The sequence below is a fragment of the Bos indicus genome, chromosome 7 (assembly GCF_029378745.1).
Source record: "Bos indicus isolate NIAB-ARS_2022 breed Sahiwal x Tharparkar chromosome 7, NIAB-ARS_B.indTharparkar_mat_pri_1.0, whole genome shotgun sequence".
NCBI classification, from domain to species: domain Eukaryota; kingdom Metazoa; phylum Chordata; class Mammalia; order Artiodactyla; family Bovidae; genus Bos; species Bos indicus.
This window is the reverse complement of record NC_091766.1, coordinates 95861391-95880417: the sequence shown is the minus strand read 5'-3', so window position 1 is coordinate 95880417 and position 19027 is coordinate 95861391. Positions and strand designations below refer to the sequence as shown.

The following is a 19027-nucleotide window of genomic DNA, read 5'->3' as shown; positions in this document are numbered from 1 at the left end:
CTCCACCCTATTTTTGAGGTTAAGAATCATACATTGTGAGACTTCCCCTATAGTCCAGTGGTTAAGACTCCACCCTTCCACGGCAGGGGGGCATTGCAAGGCAAGGGTTCCATTCCTGGTGAGAGAAGTTCCACATGTCTCACAGTATGGCCAAATAAATAAAACAACTTGTTATTATTATTATTTTTTAATGATTCATTGTGAAGACTAAGCTGCTTTCAAAGGGAAAAATAACAAGTTGAAGAAAGACCCTTTACTATTTAATTCAGCTTAAAAATGATCGCTTACTTTTTTTTTTTGCAACTACCATATATCTACTACAACTTCAGGAACTCACCAGACTGTGTAATAGAATCTGGGGTCTGTTAGCTCTGGGGTGATTCAAATGGAAATTTCAGAATAAAGAAGTGCCTGGCATTCTTTAGATTCCTTTAAACCTCTGTTTAAAGAAAGTACATTTGCAGGAGGGAAACTGGAATGTAAACTCCTCGATATATAATTGGAGTTTTCAGAACAGAGGGTTACAATATAAAATGTTACAGACATACATGAAGAAAGTCACACTTCCAACCCAGTTTCATTAGCTTCAAACAACAATTCATTAAAAAGGTCCTTTAAGCTAACCTCACCTCATATTGTTTGCCCTCGAGAAATCGGATCATGACAAACACAGAGACTGTGAAGAAATACCTATGCAAAAATGCCCTGCTGTCTTCATACCTTTCCAGATGGTTTACTTGGTTTAGATTCAGCTGGTACGGCCGATGTTAACAATTTATTTTCTTTATTCTGGTGGGGTTGAGAAAGAGATAAAAACTCCTCATATACTTTCATCAAGCTTAATAATATTACATACTTGAAAATGAATACGCTGTAACATAAATAATATCGCTCATACACTGGACATCTGCTCTGTGCCAGACACTATACGTGTTATATACTTTTCAGAACAGCAGAAGTAATAATAACAATGATATTAATCTCATTTAGCGATGCAACAAACAAGGCTCAGAGAGGCTGAGTCACTTCTCAGGTCACTCAGTAAAGGATAGCACTAGGATATGAATCCAGGTCTACCCATCTCTTCATTGCTCTTGGCTGCCTCTCCCAGGACCCACAGCTAGTCTTTGCAACGCTCATGAATTCTTTCTTATCACAAGGCAGCCACTGCTTCTAGGCGCTGTTCTCTCAGTCTTTGTACCCACACATCAAGACCTCCACACCCCTTGTTTTGTCAAATCATCACACACTGTTTCTTTCATTTCTGTGAAATGAATGCCCTTCCCACCACTGCGTCAGTTGCTCTGTCAGTAACTGCTGACAACTTTCTAACCTGCGATTTCCATGCCTTTACCCAGACATCATAATCTTCCCTCCATTCCTCTGCCCAGCACCCGTCTCCTGACTCTTATCTCTCACAGCACCACCCTGGTTCCACACTGGCACCTGTGGCCTCTGTTCTCTGCCCCGTCTGGCAAATCTTCTGCTTTGCTCCTCGCCCCGCACACTCTGTGTGTTTCTACTGTGCTGCTGGGCCCAGGCAATCATTCTCTAGGATCAGGGGCCAGATGCTTTCGGGGCCAGGCAGGAACTAAATGGTGAGGTCATTGGGTTGAAGACAATAGAAAACTGTCTTATTTGAAGGTCTCTGAAATCCACGCAGCAGAGCTTGGAGGCGGAGCGTACAGGCTCAGATGCTCTGGGTTTGCACATCAGCCCCCAACACACACTGGCTCCAGGAGGCTGCCAGCAGGTCACGTCTCCTTCTGAACCTCTGTATCCTCGTGTGTGAGAACCAGGGCAGTCAATGCACCTACTGCAGAGGGTTGTGAGGGTTCAACTAATTAATCGATCACAGTGAGAAAGCTGGTGGTTGGGCACATGCTAAGCTCTTCCGAAGTACTACATAAGCAGTTGCTGTGATTGTTGTATTAAAGATACTGTGGAGGCACCAGGGTGAACCCAAGTCCTGGCAACTGAATTCAGTTCCTCGATTCATCCACAGCCTTGCGCAGGTGTTCACTCAGTGTCACTCTCTCCCCCCAGCCCGCTTCTCCTTCTCCATCGTCACCTGGGCTCCAAAGCGATGTTCGAATCACCTCTCTCGGGACACCTCAGAAACTTCAGCCTGTCCAAAGGCAGGCATCCGTTTTCCACCTCCACCAATTCCCCTCCTTCTGACCTCTGTCCACCCGTCAGTGGTAACCAGGGCCGGGCTCCCCGCTTAAGAAGATGCTCGCCTCATGGGTGCTGACTCTGCACTGGCACAAACCTAGCAGTGATACCCGGCTCTCTTGTCTCACCTTAGGGTTGCCAACCTAGTCCATTCAGACACTGAGGCCCTGGGTCATCTGAGATCTTACTACTACTACTACTAAGTGGCTTCAGTCGTGTCCGACTCTGTGTGACCCCATGGACTGCAGCCTACCAGGCTTCTCCGTCCATGGGATTCTCCAGACAAGAACACTGGAGTGGGTTGCCATTTCCTTCTCCAATGCATGAAAGTGGAAAGTGAAAGTGAAGTCGCTCAGTCGTGTCCAACTCTTAGCTTGCACCTCTGCAACACCTCCTGCCTTGCTCCCTACTCACTGATTCTATCCTAGCTCTAATTCAGGCTGACTTCGGCTCCCCAGAACAGCCCCTGACCAGCCTCCCTCTTTCCAATCTCTATGCTGTCTCATCGTAGCCGTTGAAGTCACTTAATCCTCCTGCAGCCTGGTTTTAATCCCATCACATCGCTCCATCTGTCCTCTGATCCCCAGTGTTTACGTGGGCCAGCTATTATCATTACCATGGGATTAATGCATCTCAGTGTGCTCCTCAGCAGCGCCTCGACCTGTCTTTCTGGTCTTACACTCCCACTCATGTCTCCTGTGCTTCACGCACACTGGAATGCCCTTTGCACTCAGATCACACTTCTATTTTTCTCTCTTGTTTTGTTTGCAAGCCTGCAATCCCAGCTTTCCTTTAATGACTTACTCAGACTATATGCACTCCAAGTCCTCCCGGGTTCTCCAAATCAGACAGAATCCCTGTCTCCACAAACAGCTCCCTGTGGGGGCCTGTTTCAATCTGCCTGAATGCAGCCCCAGGCACATTAGAGGGGCCAGGGATACCCAGGTGGCTCAGTGGTAAAGAACCCGCCTGCCAATGCAGGAGCTATAAGAGACTTGGGCTTGATTCCTGGGTCCAGAAGAAGCCCTGGAGGAGGAAATGGCAACCCACTCCAGTATTCTTGCCTGGATTCTCCAGGCAAGAGGAGACAGAGGAGCCTGGTGGGCTATAGTCCATGGGGTCACAAACAGCTGGACATGACTGAGCACAGCACATCCAAAAAAAGAGAGGCCAGCCTGCAGCTCAATGTCCTGCAGAGCCAGACCACAGTCCACAGTGCTTTACACACAGTGTGGACTGAAAAAGAAAAAGCAGATCTTATCAACCTCATTTTCTAGGAGACAAATTAGAGGCAAAGAAAAGTGAAATAATTTGCCCCAAGCCCCAGCACAAGCCAATGCACAGCAGAATCCCATATAAACCTTGCCTGACTTTACTGTTTGATTTTATAGATAACCCTGGCTAAATAAAGTGTGGCATACATTTTCAAATTTTGAGTGCATTTTAAATCTATTCCAAGAGATCCAATCCTCCACCTTTAAGCTATCCACTTTTCCATCTGTAGCATCTAAGTATCTCTCATCAACACAAGAGAGTGAGGTGTACCCTGGGGTAGGGAGGGGGAGTCTCAAGGGACATACAGGGGGGTCTGCTGGGAAAAACAAAACAGTTTAAAATTTGAGTATTTCCATTTAAAGTTCATGTAAATTTTGCCATCATGCCACCTGGTATCTGCATTAGTTTGGAGAAAAATAAGCATGCTTTATCCTTTTCAAAATCTAAGAAAAACAGATGTTTCAGGGAGACTGGGCCATACTTTTATCCTATGACTTTCCTTACCATCTAGCCTGCAGGGGGATAACAGTTCCCATTTTGAGAAGCAGGAAAATAAACATGTTACTTTTTTTTTTTTTTTTTTTTGCTTTCATTTCCATCTTATTGTTACTGCAATTAGTTACCTGTGGCTTTAAGAAAAATAAGTACTAGCAATTCTGGGACAAGATGACTTCCAAACTGATTACTAACCAACTGCTAACTCTGTATTGCTCTGAGTAGAACCAGCAGACCATTTCTTGTCTTACACTCTCGGGCTAGTCCCTTCAAAGGATCTCGCGAAGCTGCCCATAATTTGCCAGCAGGGCACATATACTCCTGAGAGGGCTTGTGAGACCCCGTCGAAAACCTCCCCTATCAATTCATGTAGGTGCTGTGACCGCACATGGTTTACTTGCTTCAGGACGGTAGTGTTCATATGAAACGCTGAGAGTAATGCTAATTCAAATGCTCACGGCAGTTTTATCTGCTTCATTTCAAACCTATAAATCCTGCTGGCAGGGTCTGAGTCCACCTGCATTTTAATTTTCTTGGTATTGACACGAGGCCTTACACATGGCAGGTGCCCGGTAACTGTACTGAATACAGGAATTTTAAATTCATTTTTGGTGCCTTGCTCTCTTCTCTATCCTTTAGACGCACGCTCCTCTTCATCAAATGTCACACACGACGTGTTCAGTTTTACCGAATGACAGGTTATTTGGGTATGACGGCGCTGGAACACTGAATGGTTAAACAGAGGCCAACCCGGGGAGAAGGGGTCTTCGCTGAGCATATGTTTCCCATAAACAGACCTGACAAGCGTCAGGGCCCACGCACACGCCGTATCTTTCACGTGTGCTCACCTTGTCAGCTGGTTCGGCAGATGCTGCAGCAGCAGCAGCAGGAACAGCGCTCTTTCCACCACCGGAGATCTTGTCCTGTGACTTGGTCTAAAAGATCGACAGAACTAAGTTAACTTTGAATGACCATTTTCAAGATCAAACATTTCAAATGTTACCAGGGAGCCCGTTTCCCCTAGTGAGCATCTTGTAGGGAAATGGTCACTAGCTTCTGCTGGACATGATGCAAGGCGGGGCACACAGAGCTGGACGCCAGAGCCTACAGAGGCCACGCGGGTGAGGTGGGCCGGGGAGGCTCACACCAGGCTGTAAGGACGCCAGTCAGGTGTTGCCATGGGGGCCCACTGCTGCCAGCGATTCCAGTTTTTCAAGAGAAGCTAGAAATTGGCATTTTATATGAACTATTCTGACTGTAATTGTTAGCAGCTAATTAAAATTCATTTTAATTCCAGTAAGCCAAATAACATACACAAGTGGCTGCAGTCAGTGGGCCACACGGCAATCCTGATACAAGGCATGTTGTATACAAGATACACGGTCTTCCAAGAGCTCATAACGAAAAAGTCCTTCTCATAGATTTTATTCTTCTTATATATGACTCCTGTTAGTTCTGGAAATACACAATATATTTCTGATTTTTTTGGCTCTGTAAGTTGATGTCTCCAGTAAGAGCCATAAAACTCTAAGACCTCCAGGTAAGGAGCAGATCACGCAGGGCATCTGAATTCCCACAGCCCATAAGGAGAGGGCTTCCCTCATAGCTCAGTCGGTAAATCATCTACCTGAAATGTAGGAGACCTGGATTCAATCCCTGGGTTGGGAAGATCCCCTAGAGAAGGAAATGGTGACCCACTCCAGTGGCCTGGCCTGGAGAATCCCATGGACAGAGGAGCCTGGTGGGCTACAGCAAGCGTCAGACACGACTTGGCAACTAAACTGCCACAAGAAGAGGGGTGCAGGAGGCAGCCTCAACTCCCAGCTTCCTCTCTGTAAGACACTGGAGCCTGCTCCCTGGTCACAACTGAGTACTGCTGGGCAGTGACAGGGCGTGGCGGAACATCCCCCAGACCCGTCTGATGCCCTCCTCAGGCCTTACATAGTCCCAGGTCCCCTCAAGGCTATTTGCAACACCAGGGAAGTGACAGCACCAAATCTTGACTATACTAGATACATTTGGCATAGCTCCGAAGAGTCACCTACACACATCAGTGTAGGTAGAGGATCTGTGTCTTATTCCCTAGCTGACATTAGCATTTTCCCATCTATCCATCTGGTAAAGCATCTGCCTGCAATGCAGGAGACCTGGGTTCACTCCCTGGGTCGGGAAGATCCCCTGGAGAAGGAAATGGCAATCCAATCCTGCACTCCTGCCTGGAAAATTCCATGGACAGAGGAACCTGGTAGGTTCCTGGGGGAACCATGGGGTCTCAAAGAGTTGGATACGATTGAGAGACTTCACTTTCTTTCTTTCTTTCATCTGTCTGCTTTATTTACCTTTGGTTTTGTTGATTTCTCTGATGGTGGCTGCTCGCTTGATTTGGAAACGGCTTTTTCCTTAGGAGCATGCTTGCTTCCTGTATCTGATGAGTGCTTGGGTAGGCTTTTTGGCTGAAAACACGCATACACCCCATGGGGTTAATAATATGACACATATTGCTACTTTTCTCTGAGGAGTAGAAAGCAATTCATAACACTTGTGTTTTATGTAGTCAATTGTGAGAATTTAAATTAGTATGATTTACATGTGACAAATTTCACTTTGGGTACAAAATTTGAAACAATGCAATTCCTTCCCTCCAAATTCAGCAAGAATCACACAAGCAAATTGCAATACCTGCTGATGCCACACAGAGGTGCCATTTTAACAGAAAAACAAATAACTGCCATTCTAGGTAGGACTTAAGTGTTGAAAGATGAGAGTTCAAAATTTTATCCTTCACAAAAATAAGGGAAAAAAAAAAAAAGGCTTCATCTTATGATATCAAGTCCTAATAATGATTACTTACCTCTGTGTGTTCCTTTGGCTTTACTTCTTGGGTTTTTTTCTCATGAACCACAGATGGCTGTCAATTTCAAAAGATAAAATTGCAATTACATTCTAGGCCATTGTTTTTGTTTTGCAAATAAGCTCAGAAACAAAGATCCCAATTAGACCATTCTGCCTCTCTTGAGAAAGGCCTAGGGAGAGAAATGGCTGTTGGTGTCTGGTTGATAATAATCCTAGCAACAGTCTGAAAACAATAATTATTAAAAAAATAATGGAAAATGTAGTATTTCATCTGGAATGATTTTTCACACAGGTATGTATCTACATTATAGGCTGTTTCTCACAATTCATGTAGATCATTTGGTAACTGCAAGTCCATCCACAGAAACATCAAAAAGATCACTCTGAACACTGAGTTTGTTTATAGGGGGATCCTACTCTAGAAATTAAAATTAATTAAAAAAAAAACTCCTTTCATAGGAGATGAACACTATATTTTTTTCAGTTAAATGATTTATATGATCTTTTCTGCGTTACAAGTAGAGAAGACAGGTATCACCAGAAACCCAATTCTCTTGAGGCTGGGTAACCAAAAACATTTAAATTTGGAATAGAAGACAACTTCCACCAGTTGCTGAATTATACGTCTATAGGGGCCACCAAGAGGTCTTACACAGAATCACATAAGCGTCATCTTTTACCCAGATGACCCTGGCGCCCCGACCCCTGCCTGCACTTAAAGTACTCCAGCCCAAACCACGTTTGTGCTTTCCGACAGGAAACCTTGCAATCGTATCTGAGCAACTGCTCAAGTGTGCTTGAGAGAAGGAACGCACAGCACCTTTCAGAAGAGAGACACTTGCCCCACCTGCAGACATTCCGGGGTCCGTCTCCACACAGACGGGAATCAGCTTTCAGTCTAGACAGCCATGCATCAGGAAAGAAAGGGAAGCCGTTCCCAAGAGCAAGTGAGAGCTGTATCCTGAGCAACTGACAAGTAGTCCACCGACGGAGGTGAGACCACCACGGTAAACCCAGGGCCTCTGAGGAGAGGCTGTCATCTTTAGTTATCTAGGTGCCGGGTTCAGTAGACACCTTTGTCCTCCATGTCTCATCATTAATCAGATACTCATTACCCTTTGTCTCTTGTCCTTTGTTCCTGTTTTTTTTTTTTTTCTTTTTAATTACTTCAGCTATAACGAAGACCTAGATTTGAACAAAATGCTTTCTGAAGTAAACTGTTTTCATTTATAAAATATTATTCATCTTAACAATATATATATATAGATAACATTATAATTATTTTATATACACTCTATATAATCATGATCAAAAGGGGAATCCAAAATTAGTTAGCTGACCATTTTTTTTTTTTTTTTTACCATTCAGTAATCAATGTAGAAAATTAGCTATTCATTATTATTTCAAAGAATCCCAATAATTCATTAGTCAACTTAAATCATTTACCTTAGATGATTGTGGCTTCTTCTCAGGTTCTGTTTTTACAGCCTAAATGCAAAAGAAAGAAAAAGAAGGGAAGGAAAAATAAACAGAGTTTATAAAGTTTATCATATATTTTCTTCAACTAAGGGAGCTAAAAGATAAGTTTTATGTATTTATCAATGTAAGTGTTGTGAGTTAAGATTATTATGCTTTTCTTGGAATTGGAACTGCTATTTATGTGGCCATGCCACATGGCTTCTGGGATCCTGGTTCCCCAACCAGGGGTCAAATCTGTGTCCCCTCCAGGGGAAGCAGAGAGTCCTAACCACTGGACTGCCAGGGAATTCCCGGAATTGCAACTCTTTAGATAGAAGCACATCAATTAACAGTCAGCTCTTACGACTGAGATGGCAATCTGCATTTTACTTCTGCGTGTATTACAGATATGTAGAGATTTATTACCATGAACATTGTAGCTAACACATAAATGAAAATAAAAACCCTCATCCCTCAAAGCCATTAACATGTTTGACCTCTTTATGAGTGGAATATTCAGCACAGGTTTCAGCTGATGAGGTAAAAGAATGGGATGCTGACAGTGTTGAGAACATAGGAAGCAGTGAAGTTTATTTTTAGTGCCAGAATGTGAGTGATGGGTAACTAAGCCTACTAGAATTCTGTGATGGGCCAAAGCGTTACAGAAGATGGTGAACTGAAATTATTAGCTCGTGCTAGGCAGCTGCAGTGACCATTAGTAAACATACGTGTTCCCTGGTACAATGAACCACATCACCTGTTTTTTGTGTCTTTTCTTGTTAGGAGAATGCGGTCCTTCCAGCTGTTTGCTGCCTGGAATAGCCTAATATAAGAGCACAGCCCCAAGTGTGACTTTATTTTATCTGACAGTCAAGTAAGCAACACGAATTAACAAAGCTAAAGGTTTTATCAAAAGTTTTCTGAAATGCTGTCTGCACAATATTACGACAGTTTGATCAAACAGTGCATAGATTCTTTGTTGCACAATAAAAATCTGTGATCAAATCTAAAGTTTGAGGAATGCTTCTGAAGAGCTGGCTGTGATTCAGGTTCTTTAGTGGAGTATTTGACAGTTTCACCCAATCCAAAGTTACCTGTGTCAAAAAGACAATTCCTTAAGTGCATACATCCCTTCTCCATATAGGGAGGAAATAAAAACAAGAATAAACTTGATGAAACAGTTTATGAACTTCTCAAAAGAAGAGATTAAAAATGAAGCCTGATGCTTCCTGCTATTTCTTTCCTTTTTATGTGCTTGGTGGTATCAGCACAAACTTCTATATTTTACTATATTATCTGAAGACACTGATTAAAACTCCTCTTAATTTATCAGGTCTTATGCTTCAGTAATGAAGGTACATGTGCTCTTCACATAACAACACTTTTATGCCAGCACACATTGCTTTGGGAAGGAAACAAAGTTCATGAACAAAGAAATGTTTTTAAAATTTAAAATTTTGGTTCGTTTCAAACTGGATCCTTGTTAATGAGTTTCTATACTTGCAACACTGCTTATTTTTAGTTTATGCAAATGTAATCTATTAAATGATTAACAAGGAAAATAAGCCAGCTGGTACTGTAGTGGTTTGAGTCTATCAATAGCTTCTAATTTGTAATCTGGCGTTATGGCAATATTTAGCATGGAAGAATGCTACAATACAGTTAAGAATGTATAATCACAAGAAAGAATGTATAATCACAGAATCAAGCAGGTTCTAATGAAATATACATTTTAATCAGTAATCACTAACACATCTCTTTAGTTTATTTTTGGTGGCAGTGAGGCTGATGAACATAGTAATGATGACAATAATAACTAACGCTTATTGATAGCCCCTCAGTACAAGGGACTGTTCTAAACTCTTGGAGTCCTCACAATATTCCTGTAAGAAAGGTATGGTGAATATCATTATTATCATCACCACCATCATCCCCATTTCATGACACAAAGAATCTCTTTGCTGTACACCTGAAACTAACACAATATTGTCAATCAACTGTACGCTAACATAAAGTAAAAATTAAGTTCAGTTAAGTTTAAAACTAAGTTAGGAGGAGTTTTCCAATATCATAGCCAGCATGGAACCAGGAATAAAAGCCAAGCCACTGGGCTCCAGTGTCCACTATACATAATCTCTAAGGGATCTCCCCTTATGAACAATGATCTGACCTTTCACCCTACACACAGCAGTGTGCCTAACAAGTATGAGGGACAAGAGAGAGACCTGAGACCCAGACATACTGCCACAGCCAGACTGACTCTCATTTTAAAGGTGCCGAACCTGACAAAGATTTGATACAGGCTTCACCTTGCATTAACACCTTTTCTCTAAAAGCTCAAAATATTTATAGAAATATGCTCATACAATTTCCAAAAATCCCCAGGAGGAGGCTAGTATAAATGTTATAAGCCAAATACCAGAAGTATATGAAGGGAGGTGGAGACAGATGGTGGAGTGGGAGGACATGAGCTCTCACGGACACACTAAAATCACAAGTAACCGCTGAACAGCCATCAACAAAAATCAAACACCAGCAGCCACAAAAAACTAAACAAATATCACAATCAAATTGGCAAAAATTAAAGACAAGGAGAAAATATTGAAAGCATCAAGGGAAAAACAGCAAAACAGCATGGAGGGAACATACCCCAAAATAATAAAGGCCATATATGACAAACCTACAGCTAACAACACACTCAACAGTGAAAAGCTGAAAGCAATTCCTCTAATATGAGGAACACTACAAAGATGTCTACTTTTACCACTTTTATTAAACATAGTTTTGGAAGTCTAGGACATGGCAATCAGAGAAGAAAAAGAAATAAAAAGAATACAAATTGGAAAAGAAGACCTACAAATGCCCTTGTTTGCAGGTGAGCCCAGGTTCTTGCATCTTCCCACACTTAGTTCAGTTCGGTCACTCAGTCGTTTCCGACTCTTTGCGATCCCATGAATCTCAGCAGGCCAGGCCTCCCTGTCCATCACCATCTCCTGGAGTTCACTCAGACTCATGTCCATCGAGTCGTTGATGCCATCCAGCCATCTCATCCTCTGTTGTCCCCTTCTCCTCCTGCCCCCAATCCCTCCCAGCATCAGACTCTTTTCCAATGAGTCAACTCTTCGCATGAGGTGGCCAAAGTACTGGAGTTTCAGCTTTAGCATCATTCCTTCCAAAGAACACTCAGGGCTGATCTCCTTTAGAATGGACTGGTTGGATCTCCTTGCAGTCCAAGGGACTCTCAAGAGTCTTCTCCAACACCACAGTTCAAAAGCATCAATTCTTCAGTGCTCAGCTTTCTTCACAGTCCAACTCTCACATCCATACATGACCACAGGAAAAACCATAGCCTTGACTAGACGGACCTTTGTTGGCAAAGTAATGTCTCTGCTTTTGAATACGCTATCTAGGCTGATCATAACTTTCCTTCCAAGGAGTGAGTGTCTTTTAACTTCATGGCTGCAATCACCATCTGCAGTGATTTTAGAGCCCCCAAAATAAAGTCTGACACTGTTTCCATTGTTTCCCCATCTATTTCCCATGAAGTGATGGGACCGGATGCCATGATCTTCATTTTCTGAATGTTGAGCTTTAAGCCAACTTTTTAACTCTACTCTTTCACTTTCATCAAGAGGCTTTTGAGTTGCTCTTCACTTTCTGCCATAAGGGTGGTGTCATCTGGATATCTGAGGTTATTGATATTTCTCCCGGCAATCTTGATTCCAGCTTGTGCTTCTTCCAGCCCAGCATTTCTCATGATGTACTCTGCGTATAAGTTAAATAAGCAGGGTGACAATATACAGCCTTGACGTACTCCTTTTTCTATTTGGACATGGGAACAACCAGTCTGTTGTTCCATGTCCAGTTCTAACTGTTGCTTCCTGACCTACATATAGGTTTCTCAAGAGGAAGGTCAGGTGGTCTGGTATTCCCATGTCTTTCAGAATTTTCCATAGTTTATTGTGATCCACACAGTCAAAGGCTTTGGCATAGTGACACAATACTGTATGTAGAAAATCCAAAAGATGCTTCCAGAAAACTACTAGAGCTCAGCAATGAATCTAGTAAAGTTGCAGGATACAAAATCAGCACAGAGAAAACTGTTGCATTTCAAGACATCAACAATAAAAGATCAGGAGAAATTAAGCAAACGATCCCATTTACCATCACATCGAAAAGAATAAAATACCTAGGAATAAACCTACTTCACGAGGCAGAAGATCTGTACTTCAAAAACTGTAAGACACTCATGAAAGAAACTGAGGATGACATAAACAAATGGAAAGATACACCACATTCTTGCACTGGAAGAATCAATATTGTCAAAATGACTCTACTACCCAAGGCCATCTACAGACTCAATGCAATCTCTACAAAATAACGGCATTTTTCACAGACCTAGAACAAAAAATTTTAAAACCTGTATGGAGAAACAAAAGAACCCAAATAGCCACAGCAATCTAGAAAAAGAAAAATGGAGCTGGAGGAATCAGGCCCCCAGACTTCAGTCTATACTACAAAGCTACAATCACCAAATAACTATAAAAACAGAAATATATAAAAAGAGAAATACAAATCAACAGAATAGGATAGAAATTCTGGAAAGAAACTCATGTACCTATGGTCAATTAATCTCAACAAAGGAGGCAAGACTATACCATGGAGAAAAGATAGTCTCCTCAAAAAGTGGTACCAGGACAATTGGACAGCTACGTGTGAAAGAATTAAGCTAGAAAATTCTGTAATTTCATATAAAAAATTAACTCAAAATGGGCTGAAGACCCAAATGCAAGACCAGATACTTGTATAAAACTCTCAGAGGAAAACATAGGCAGAACACATTTCAACATAAATCACAGCAATATATTTTTGGATCCATCTCCCAGAATAATGGGAGTAAAAATGAAAATAAACAAATGGGGCCTAATTAAAAGCTTTCTCACATTAAAGAAAACCACAAACAAAGTGAAAAGACAACCTACAGAATAGGAGAAAATGTTTGCTAATGATGTGACTGACAAGGGATTAATATCCAAAATTTACAAACAGCTCACACAACTCAATATTAAAAAAAAAAAAAAGTTATAAAATGGGAAGACCTAAATAGCCATTTCTCTAAAGAAGACACACAAATGGGCCAAGAGGAACATCAAAAGATGTGCAACATCACTAATTATTAGAGAAATGCAAATGAAAACTAAAATGAGATATCACCTAACTCCAGTCAGAATGGCCATCATCAAAAAGTCTACAAACACTAAATGCCAGAGAGGGTGTGAGATAGGGAGCCCTCCCATACGGTTGGTGGGAATGTTAAATTGGTACAGCCACGATGGAGAACAGTATGGAGGTTCCTTAGAAAACTAAGCAAAGAACCACCATAAGATCAAGTCATCCCACTCCTGGCAACAGGTCCAGAGAAAACCATTGCTCAGAAGGATACGTGTATTCCAATGTTCATTGAAGCACTGTTTACAATAGCCAACACAGGGAAGCAACCTATAAGTCTATCAACAGATGAATGGATTAAAATATATATATATATATGAATATTACGCAGCCATTAAAAAGAATGAAATGATGCCATTTGTGGCAGCATGGATAGCCCTGGAGATTACTGGGCTAAGTGAACTAATTCAGACACAGAGAGACAAATAGCATGGTATCTCTTACATGGGGAATCTTAAAAAAATGATACAAAAGAACTTATTTACAAAACAGAAACAGAAAAGAAGCTTATGGTTATTAAAGGGGAAAGGAGGGGGGATAAACTGGGAGTTTGGGATTGACATATACACACTAGTATTTAAAATAGATAACCAACAAGGATCTTCTGTATAGTACAGGGAACTCTACTCAATATTCTGCAATAAATGGAAAAAGTATGCACACCATAAACTAACATAACACTGTAAATCAACTGTGGGTGTGGCTGCTCGGTCGCTCAGTTGTGTCTGACTCTTTGTGACCCCACGGACTGCAGCCCGCCAGGCTCCTCTGTGGGATTATCCCTCTTTATGGGATTATCCAGGCAAGAATACTGGAGTGGGTTGCCATCTCCTCCTCCAGGGCATCTTCCTGACCTAAGGATCAAGCCTACAGCTCCTGCATTGGGAGGCAGATTCTTTACCACTGAGTCACCTGGGAAGCCTACTACAATATAAAATACAAATTAAATTAAATAAAATTAATTAAAATTAAAAAAAATTAAAGAGGCACACGAAGATAAGATGATTAATGAGAACAGTATGACTGAAATCCACCAAGGACAGAGAATTAAGGCCAAGAGTGGTTCTGAGTCATCGACTGGCGCATCTTAGTTTTGTTCCTCCCTTTCTTCCCTCTCCTACTTTCTCTCTCTCTCCCCTCAGTCCACGTCTATAGGAGTGCCAAGAATTCTCATGATTCACGCTCGCAATGGCTGAAGCATTTGCTGACATTTACTCTGGAAAACAGGACACACTTGAAATAAGCATCGGCCCTTAAGCTGAGTGTCAGCAGGGATGAATTATAATGAGGCATCATGTCAAATGTGAACCAAAATAATAAGAAAAAGGAAATCTCATATTTCTGGCTCTCCTTTTTATCTCCTTACTTTAATTTTCACGGACTCTAAGTTCAATGAGAATTTTTTGGGGGCAGGGGCTAAATGTTTTTTTCTATAGTCTTAAGATCATTTTAAAGATCAGCCTGGAGAAGGAAATGGCAGTCCACTCCAGTACTATTGCCTGGAAAATCCCATGGACAGAGGAGCCTGGTAGGCTACAGTCTATGGGGTCACAAAGAGTCAGACACGACTGAGCAACTTCACTTCACTTTGGTATAAATAAGTAGTGACACCTAATAGGTGGTTAATCACGAATCAGATAACATGTATTTTGAAAAAATTAAGAAATTAATTACTAAATAAAAACATAATTTTACATTTAAAAATAAAAATGAGTGCTAAATGACATTGGATAAGGGCTTAGAGTTTGACAGCGTGTTTCAAGATAGTTTCAATCTCCTTTAAATACAGTTCAAGATGATGCCACAGGATTACTAAACAGTACTACATTATGGTGCCAGTATTAAATTATGGCATAGGATTCTACTTGGGACAGTAAAGTAACAAGGAAAACACAAAGCAAAAGTGTGTTGGTAATTTTAAACAAGGGCAATTTGATAATAATGGAGCTGGGGTAGCTCCTACAGGCACTGAAGAATATTAGCTCATAAGAATTAGTTGAGAGCATCTTGAAAAATGCTTCCTCTTTAATCTTCCAACCTAGAACATTCCCGAGAAACTCAGTTCGAGTCATGGTAAGTCGGTGAGAGGGTTTAGGTCGCTCAGTCAACTCTTTAGAAGTAGGCTTATTATTCTATGTGGCAATCCCACTGCAGGCCATTCTTTTATTTCTAATTCTGAAATTCCAAGAAATTATCAGAATACACCCCAAGAGCTCAACCACAGTTTATCAATAAGATGGTGACCCACATGACTCAAATGTCAGAAAAAAACTTCAGAAAGCATCTGAAATAACCAGAGTCTGTGTCACTTCTTTCTATGTTCATTTAGTGTAAACTTTCTCATTCTTGGATTTCATTTGAAATGGTTAGGATAATAAAACCGTTTAGTAAGAAATTAAGAATTTATATTTCTATCTAGATCTTGATAAATGTACTTAGAGATACTTTTTTACAATTTAAAAAACTCAAGGCTAGAACCAAAAGAACTCTCACGGACTACACTTTTCTAGATATTCTAAAATCCTGTATAAGTATATAGATGGTGTTTGAGGCAAATACTGAAAGGAAAGCTGAGTTTTCAAAGACCCTCATTAATTAAGAAGAAAATATTTACTTCCATAGTGTAAGTCTCCTAGGACACACAAGCTATCTGTCAAAGTCTCTATTCATTTTGCTTTACAAAATGAAGGCTTTCACCCAAGTTGACCCTTGAAGACTCTCCATACCTTGGCTTCTGTGGGATTCATACTGGAAGACTTGCTGGCTGACGCAGAGGAAGTAGTTACCTAGAAAGAAAAGAAACAGGAAGTTTGAGTCTAGTTAACCTACACCCTGCTTTGTCCTCCACCTCCTTTTAACCACAGCAGTGTAGTAGTGTTAGTCACTCAATCGTGGCTGACTCTTTGCAACCTCATGAACTGTAGCCTGCCGGGTTTCTCTGTCAATGGAATTCTCCAGGCAAGAATACTGGAGTAAGTTGCCATTCCCTTCTCTAGGGGATCTTCCCGACCCAGGGATGGAAGCTGGGTCTTTTGCATTGCAGGCAGATTCTTTACCAAATGAGTCATGGTGGAAGTCCCTTTTAACCATACTTACTTTTAACTCTTTACCTTGGTTTTATCTCACCTAGAGATCTTCACGACCAAGATAATCACGATGGTGTGATCACTCACCTAGAGCCAGACATCCTGGAATGTGAAGTCAAGTGGGCCTTAGAAAGCATCACTACGAACAAAGCTAGTGGAGGTGATGGAATTCCAGTTTAGCTATTCCAAATCCTGAAAGATGATGCTGCGAAAGTGCTGCACTCAATATGCCAGCAAATCTGGAAAACTCAGCAGTGGCCACAGGACTGGAAAAGGTCAGTTTTCATTCCAATGCCAAAGAAAGGCAATGCCAAAGAATGCTCAAACTACCACACAATTGCACTCATCTTACACACTAGTAAAGTAATGCTCAAAATTCTCCAAGCCAGGTTTCAGCAATACGTGAATTGTGAACTTCCAGATGTTCAAGCTGGTTTTAGAAAAGGCAGAGGAACCAGAGACCAAATTGCCAACATCTGCTGGATCACTGAAAAAGCAAGAGTTCCAGAAAAACACCTATTTCTACTTTATTGACTATGTCAAAGCCTTTGACTGTGTGGATCACAATAAACTGTGTTAAATTCTGAAAGAGATGGGAATACCAGACCACCTGACCTGCTTCTTGAGAAACCTATATGCAGGTTAGGAAGCAACAGTTAGAACTGGACATGGAGCAATAGACAAGCTCCAAATAGAAAAGGAGTACATCAAGGCTGTATATTGTCACCCTGTTTTTTTAACTTATATACAGAGTACATCATGAGAAACACTGGGCTGGAAGAAGCACAAGCTGGAATCAAGATTGCCGGGAGAAATATCAATAACTTCAGATATGCAGATGACACCACCCTTATGGCAGAAAGTGAAGAGGAACCAAAAAGCCTCATGATGAAAGTGAAAGAGGAGAGTGAAAAAGTTGGCTTAAAACTCAACATTCAGAAAATGAAGATCATGGCATCTGGTCCTACCACTTCATGTGAAATAGATGGGGAAACAGTGGAAACAGTGTCAGATTTTATTTTTTTGGGTTCCAAAATCACTGCAGATGGTGATTGCAGCCATGAAATTAAAAGATGCTTACTCCTTGGAAGGAAAGTTATGACCAACCTAGATAGCATATTGAAAAGCAGAAACATTACTTTGCCAACAAAGGTCTGTCTAGTCAAGGCTATGGTTTTTCCTGTGGTCATGTATGGATGTGAGAGTTGGACTGTGAAGAAAGCTGAGCACCGAAGAATTGATGCTTTTGAACTGTGGTGTTGGAGAAGACTCTTGAGAGTCCCTTGGACTGCAAGGAGATCCAACCAGTCCATTCTGAAGGAGATCAGCCCTGGGATTTCTTTGGAAGGAATGATGCTAAAGCTGAAACTCCAGTACTTTGGCCACCTCATGCGAAAAGTTGACTCATTGGAAAAGACTCTGATGCTGGGAGGGATTGGGGGCAAGAGGAGAAGGGGACAACAGAAGATGAGATGGCTGGATGGCATCACTGACTCGATGGACATGAGTTTGAGTGAACTCTGGGAGTTGGTGATGGACAGGGAGGCCTGGCGTGCTGTGATTCATGGGGTCGCAAAGAGTTGGACACGACTGAGCAACTGAACTGAACTGAACTGAGAGTAACACTCCCATGAAAGTTCAGTACATGGTGTTGTCCAGTGGGTAAAACCTTTGTAATCACTCCAAATGGGTTCAAATTTTGGGTGTGCTACATAGTAAATAATCTTGGGCAAGCTACTTAAACTGTCTGATCTTTAGTTTCTGCTTGATTTTTCTTCCATAGGAAATAAAGACCTTCTAAGTCTATTGCTGCCTGGTAATTAAGTGCTCAATAACCTCAGATATGCAGATGACACCACCCTTATGGCAGAAAGCAAAGAGGAACCAAAGAGCCTCTTGATGAAAGTGAAAGTGGAGAATGGCTTAGAACTCAACATTCAAAAAACTAAGAGCAAGGCATCCAGTTCCATCACTTCATGGCATACAGATGGGGAAACAATGGAAACAGTGACAATTTTCTTGGTCTCCAAAATCACTATGGATGGTGACTGCAGGCATGAAATTAAAAGACACTTGCTCCTTGAAAGAAAAGCTGACAAACCTAGACAGCGTATTAAAGAGCAGAGACACTACTTTGCCAACAAAGGTCCATCTAGTCAAAGCTATGGTTTTTCCAGTGGTCATGTATGGATATGAGAGTTGGACTATAAAGAAAGCTGAGCACCAAAGAATTGATGCTTTTGAACTGTGGTGTTGGAGAAGACTCTTGAGAGTCCCTTGGACTGCAAGGAGATCCAACCAGTCAATCCTAAAGGAAATCAGTCCTGAATATTCATTGGAAGGACTGATGCTGAAAATGAAGCTCCAATACTTTGGCCACCTGACTCGAAGAGCCAACTCATTGGAAAAGACCCTGATGCTGGGAAAGATGCGGGAGAAGGGGACGACAGAGGATG

At 41.5% G+C, this 19027-nt stretch overlaps 1 protein-coding gene across 11 annotated transcripts in view; it reads right to left on the bottom strand.

The window, feature by feature from the left end:
• Positions 1–19027, bottom strand: part of CAST (calpastatin) — a 130798-nt gene that overhangs the window by 41115 nt on the left and 70656 nt on the right. For 5 of the 11 annotated variants that reach the window (XM_019965443.2, XM_070792152.1, XM_019965442.2 and 2 more), the window contains 7 exons: positions 16212–16271; positions 9014–9079; positions 8245–8286; positions 6797–6853; positions 6285–6398; positions 4794–4880; positions 721–789 (listed from right to left, as the gene is read on the bottom strand). In XM_019965443.2, the coding sequence (XP_019821002.2) occupies positions 721–789; positions 4794–4880; positions 6285–6398; positions 6797–6853; positions 8245–8286; positions 9014–9079; positions 16212–16271 (495 nt within the window). The remainder of the gene's footprint in view (positions 1–720; positions 790–4793; positions 4881–6284; positions 6399–6796; positions 6854–8244; positions 8287–9013; positions 9080–16211; positions 16272–19027) is intronic. The other 6 variants (XM_019965454.2, XM_019965444.2, XM_019965446.2 and 3 more) reach the window with 2 other exon arrangements.